Here is a 6,000-nt window from a genome sequence, read left to right as displayed (position 1 = left end):
TGTATATCTTTGGAAAAATGTCTGTTCAGATCCTCTGCCCACTTTTTGATTGGGTTGTTTGCTTTTGTCTTGTTGGGTTGTGTGAGTTCTTTGGAGATTGACCCCTTGTTGCCTATATGATTTGCAGATATTTTCTCCCAGTTGGTGGGTTGTCTTTTTGTTTTGTTCCTGGTTTCCTTTGCCTTGCAGAAGCTCTTTAGTCTAATGAAGTCCCATTTGTTTATTTTTTCTTCAAAAGGAATTTTAATTAGACTTTTAGTTATTTTAGACTAACTGAATGTTGGTTCTGTGAATCTGCTTGTCAGTTCAATCAAATTTCAGGGGTTTTTGTCTTTTGGGATTTTTTTTGGTGAGGAAGATTAGCCCTGAGCTAACATCTGTGCCAATCTTCTTCTATTTTCTATGTGAGACACTGCCACAGCATGACTTGAGCAGTATGTGGGTCCTTGCCCAGGATCCAAAGCCGCAAACCCCAGGTCTCCAAAGTGGTGCATACAAACCCAACTACTGCACAGCTGGGATGGCCCCCAGAGTTTTTTTTTAATGGGAGGAAAACCAATATTGATTTAGAATTACTTCCTTTCAGTTAACATTATAACAGTTAAATATCTTTAGAAAGGATGTTAAAAATTATTTTGGTACTCATATATCATTTTTAATTGATTTCATATTTTCCAAATAATCATTAAAATTTTAATGGAATTAATCTGTCCCATTAAAACTGACTATAAAAGGAATTTCTTTAAAACAAAGTCCTACTCTGCTCCATTTTAAAAATTAAGAAAAGTTTCCACCTGAAACTCCTCAAATAGTCAGGGTCAGATTTTTGACAAAGTATTGATTCTGACCAGCATTTGGATGATGGATGATGAAGTACACCTGCTTTAGGATTTGTTTGTTTTTGACCTCACCAAGTGTTTCTTTTCCATTGCAGAGAATGCTACTGACCTACCTATTATGTAGCTTTGGCTTGTGCCTGGGGGTGCCTCCAGTAGGATACCCAACTTATTACTCAATCCTCCTTTGCATTTTGTTAGGGTATTCGTAATATCTATATGTATATATTCTAGCTAAACTATTTTAAAAGTTGAATCTCAAATTATGTGAAATGGGTTTTTTAAAACTGCACACATTGGCCTATAAAAAGGGATGAAATATTTAGGTGAATAATTGCTGCAATATTTGTACAGTTCAGACTCTTGGGAAAAGCTTAACTCAGTATTCATCAGACTTACAAAATGACTCCTAGTTCTCAACTTAGGTGATTAATATCACTTTTCTCATATATATTTTATGATAGAAAACACTGAATTTTTATAAGGGTTGATTTACTAATGCAAACAAAGTTTACAATGTTTAAACAACTTTGTAATTCATAAAGAAATGACTAAGATCTAATTTTTAATGGTATAAGTAGAGAGATGCATTCTGTCATGGCTTGGGTTAGTAATTGAAGTAAAAAGTAAATTTATATACAACTCCTTCAAAATTTAAAACTTTGAACTCGAACTTGAGTTCAAGATGCATATTTTTTAATGTTTAAAAATGAGCTCAACCTGAGTCTTAGGACCCTTAAGATCCCACCATGCTCTTTCACCTAGCACTGAAGTTCCCCTTCTGTTTGGAGCTCTAGCAAACCTTCAGCAGGACAAGGTGGGTCCCTCTGTCAGCACCCTCTGAATAGAGAGATTGCCATTTGTTCACTGCCTTATAGTGTGATGCCTGGATTCATATCCACGGATTTCCTTCGTGTGGTTTTTCCCCTCTTTTGAAGTATTTCTTTAGTGATGAAATCACTTTGTGTTATTTTAAGAGGAAACAAACTGCCTTGGATTTTTTGGTTTCCCTTTAGTTTTTAAATTTTATTTTAAGAGAAAAGGCAACACAAAAGACTCATTTAATGTCTCAATCCTCAACATTTGGACTCTAAGTAAAATGACAAATTATGAAACAATTCTTTGTCCTTTTACCCTCAGGTACCCCCAAATAAGCCTCAGTTCCTCATATTTAAGCTTTTTTTTCCTCATAGGAAGACCAGCAATATCACTTGGTTACATTTGCTTTTGCTCCAGATGGAGCTAAATTACTGTATGAAATTGGATTGATTTTATATTTTTCATATTAAAAAAATGAATGAGTGGTGAAAATTGAGCAGTTGACTCAAGTCTATAAACCTAGAAACAGAATTGAATATAAGATTATAATCAGTGAAAGATTTAAATAGTTTTGCTTTAACAACTCCAAGTTGTATTGGGTATTTATCAAAAGGAATTAGGTTAACAACTCTTGCAAATATCGTAACTCATTGATACTATTTGGTGTAATAATTTTAAGGTAAAACAGAATGAGAAGGTGTGGGGAAAGTATATGTTAGTGCAAGCTGTAGACTAAAGCAGACCTCCAGCAACAACTCATGTAACTATGAGAAATGCTGTCTAAATTTTACTGTTTTCAAGCCATTATGCAAATCAATTTGGTGATTTTTTTTTTTTGTACTATACTCACCTTTAATTTCTTTAAGGTATTTTTCTAGAATTCATGCAACTTGGCCAACCTCACATCTCCCCACCCACTTACGGTTCAGGGTTGGAATCAGTATTTTAAATAGAGTAAGGAAACACCTAAAGTGTTTGTGTATTAAAAGAGCTGTTTCTAGCTACTAAAACTCAATTTCAACTTTGCCATAACCGTATCTACATTTCACAGGCACTAGCGTCTCTCAAGCCAGTTACATCCTAAAACTAGCAATTATTAGTTTTATTTTGTTAAAGTAAAAAAACGTATTTTCAAAAGTAATCTAGGCAGTGGGCATTTTTCCATACCTCTATGTGGGCATATGGGACAACCATTACTTTTTACTATAGGCAGTCGCTTATGTTCCCAGAACATAGATTTTCAGTTATGGAAAAATAGCCATGTGGAAATTTGCATGTGATTCCTGTGAAGGTTGAAAATTATTGATGTTTTTGGAAACTTTAGGCTGGCATACTTTAATTGCTGTGTTCATTGTGAGATAACACACTGTCTGGATGTTAGTCCCTTCTCAGATCAATCTACCTTGAGATTCTAAATCAGTTATGAAAATGAGATGTTAACTGGAGATAATGATGTTAGGTTAGTATAAAACTGTGAGAAATGTTTTTCGGAGTTGTGTGCTCATCTGCCTCTATTTTTTCTAGTATTAATTGCCTCAGTTGGTGACTGTCTTCAACTCTGCAGGATTTGTTACTGTAGCAGGTATCTTGTGGATGCAGAATATAGGAATTACCAAAACTTCTTTTTAAACAGATACCTTCTCTTTGTACTTACTGTCCCCTGCCCCACAAAAGTAGAAAGTTCTTTCTCATTGCGTTGTATATATTAGGCACTCAAATAATTGTCAGTTGATGTTGATTAAAATAATTAGAGATTGTCTTTCATACAGATATCTACTTTTACGGCTTAATCATCACAGGAGAATTTTATTCATGTCATTTCTCTAATGCCACAGATATTGCCACAGAACACGGTTCAGCATGTAAATGTAACCCAATTAATGGTGTCAGAAAAAGTGAAGTATTTATGTACGTATGTGTTATTTTATATTTATCTGGTAGTTTCTTTGGAAGATTCTGTCCTTTTTTGTGAGGGGAAGGAGATCTGCAGTCGTCAGCAGTTAGGCAAAGATGCAACGCTAGGAGAGAGGAAAACATTTTTAAGCAAATTTTTGTTTAATCAAAAGTCAAAGTGTGAATACTTGGTCAGTGGAATTTATTGAATTGGTGAAACATACAATAATCAAAAGATAGTAAATTCTCAGAACTATTATATTTTATCTAATCATTGAATTATATCTTGATTTCATTTTTGTCATATCTATAGTTTGTATTAACGTAACTGGGAAGAATCTTATAGACATCTCATACTAAAGATCACCAGGGGCTTCGTTTCAGAGCTGGGTGGTCTGCCCTGGAAAGTAGTTCCCAGAACTTCGATGAGACTGGGAAAGAGTTCCCCCAAAATGCTTTTTATGGATTTCAGAAAAATCTCAAGTAATCCTGGGCTAGAAGCTGCCCCCAAGGCCTTGTACACTGAAGGTGCCTCTCTGAGTATTACCGATTATTCCAGAAAATGAGCATAAATGCAACTGCTATTGTTAACAGTTTATGCTTGTGTAATTTTCTAGTAGTTGTGATTACTTTTAGTTACTTAGGCCCCAGATATTTGAATAATAATCCATGTTTTTAACATGAAACGCTGTAATCCAACATGCACTGATCTTTCAAATATGAGGAAAGTTGGGATAACAGTTATTATTAATATAGGAATTTGGGAATAAATACAGTTTTTACTGATTAATTCATTTGCATTATACATAAATTTCTTTAAACAAAACAGCACCTATTCCCTAAACTTAGAGTCACTTAATGAAGTCTGTCCTCTCCTGCTGTACATTTTACAGTTAACATTGAACAATTGGAATGATCAAGATACTAGCAAATCCTGGTGTTCACAGAAGAGTAATCTTCCCCACTTTTACAAAAAGACTAAAACTAGCATTTCAAATTTTATTTGAAATTTTGCTTTCTTCAATGGCAAAGATGGTGGGGGACTGGGACTTTATGATTCCAGTCTAGGACCTTCCTCTCCCATTAGTCACTCTAATTGAAGCCTGAGCCAAATAAGCTTAAATATAAGGGATTTGGTGACTTGAATGAATAAGAAGGAAACTCTTGAGAAGACTATCAGGAAAATTGGTGATTCAAAAGATTTAGAAATAATAATTATCAAATTATAAGAATTAATTTTCACTTAAAAGCAGAATAAACTGAGTCCCAATGCAAATATACTTGAGCCCTCATTCTATAAATAATTATTTACACCTCTTGGTTCTTTTTAGGTTTCAGAGGTGAGTATAGTTAAGGAAAATGTTAAATGTGAACCACTTTTCTTATTATCCCCCCTGCCCCCCAACCCCCACCCCCCTGGCCAACCCAGACTCCATGGGATAACACAAAGAGGAAGCAGAGACTTCAGTGGAGAACTATTTCTCTTAGAGAATTTCTGAGGTTGTGGAGACCATTCTTCTTCTACTTATCTTGATTTGAAACCTTTACACTGGGCATCCCAGAATGGTTCCAAGGTTTTTCTTTCTTTTCTTTTTTTTTTTTTGAAGATTAGCCCTGAGCTAACATCTGCCAATCCTCCTCTTTTTGTTGAGGAAGACTAGCCCTGAGCTCACATCCCTGCCCATCTTCCTCCACTTTATATGTGGGATGCCTCTGACAACATGGCTTGACAAGCAGTGCATAGGTCCGCACCTGGGATCAGAACCGGCGAACCCCAGGCCACTGAAGCAGAAGGTGCGAACTTAACGACTGCAACACCGGGTTGGCCCCCTCAAGGTTTTTGAATTGCCCTTCTTTAGCATATTTCAGCTTTTACCATGGGTTCTTCCATGTTTACTGAGTCGAAATTAGTCCTCAAGGAGAAAAAGCTAAATATGAGAAGATGGGTATACTTTGGTGTTTTATATTCAAGGGTATAGAATAGAGCGTTAGGAAACAATCTGGAAATATGTTTTTCCTAAAATATGTATGATTATAGGCTAGGATATGACTTTCCTTCTCTCATTGAAATAAAAGGACTATAGTTAGGAAATAGGGATGAACACATGACAGCACATTTGACAGGTAATGAACTTGGGTGTATTCTTTGCTACTTCCGAATCTTGAGAACCGCAGTTTGCTGTTTTAGAGGTATCTGAGAGGTTCCAGATAAAAGGAGATTGCCAAATGTTCTTAGGCCTTGAGTGTGCTGGATGCCCTAAAGTAGGAGAGGAATTTATAACAGAAGCTCACGATGAAGAACCAGACGTTCCGAGCGATCTGAGATCTCGCAATGAGAAGGCGCCAGGCGATGAGGAAGAAGACAGTATTGAAGAGGTAGTAAATATTTCGGAGCCTGGGGAACAGACATATACAACCAAAGTTAAAATAGTACCAAATACCCATCTATGTT

General features: G+C 35.8%; 1 protein-coding gene across 5 annotated transcripts in view; it reads right to left on the bottom strand.

Annotated features, from left to right (window-relative positions):
* Nucleotides 1-3,437: 3,437 nt before the first annotated feature.
* FAR2 (fatty acyl-CoA reductase 2) overlaps nucleotides 3,438-6,000 on the bottom strand; it is a 143,515-nt gene continuing 140,952 nt past the window's right edge. For 4 of the 5 annotated variants that reach the window (XM_070495087.1, XM_070495088.1, XM_070495090.1 and 1 more), the window contains one exon: nucleotides 5,152-5,943. In XM_070495087.1, the coding sequence (XP_070351188.1) occupies nucleotides 5,781-5,943 (163 nt within the window). In that variant the 3' untranslated portion in view covers nucleotides 5,152-5,780. Of the gene's footprint in view, nucleotides 3,674-5,151; nucleotides 5,944-6,000 lie in introns of those variants that run through there. The other variant, XM_070495091.1, reaches the window with a different exon arrangement.

Source organism: Equus asinus, chromosome 22 (assembly GCF_041296235.1).
Source record: "Equus asinus isolate D_3611 breed Donkey chromosome 22, EquAss-T2T_v2, whole genome shotgun sequence".
Taxonomy (NCBI): Eukaryota; Metazoa; Chordata; class Mammalia; order Perissodactyla; family Equidae; genus Equus; species Equus asinus.
Note: the sequence above shows the minus strand (reverse complement) of the source record. Positions and strands in the feature narration are given on the sequence as shown.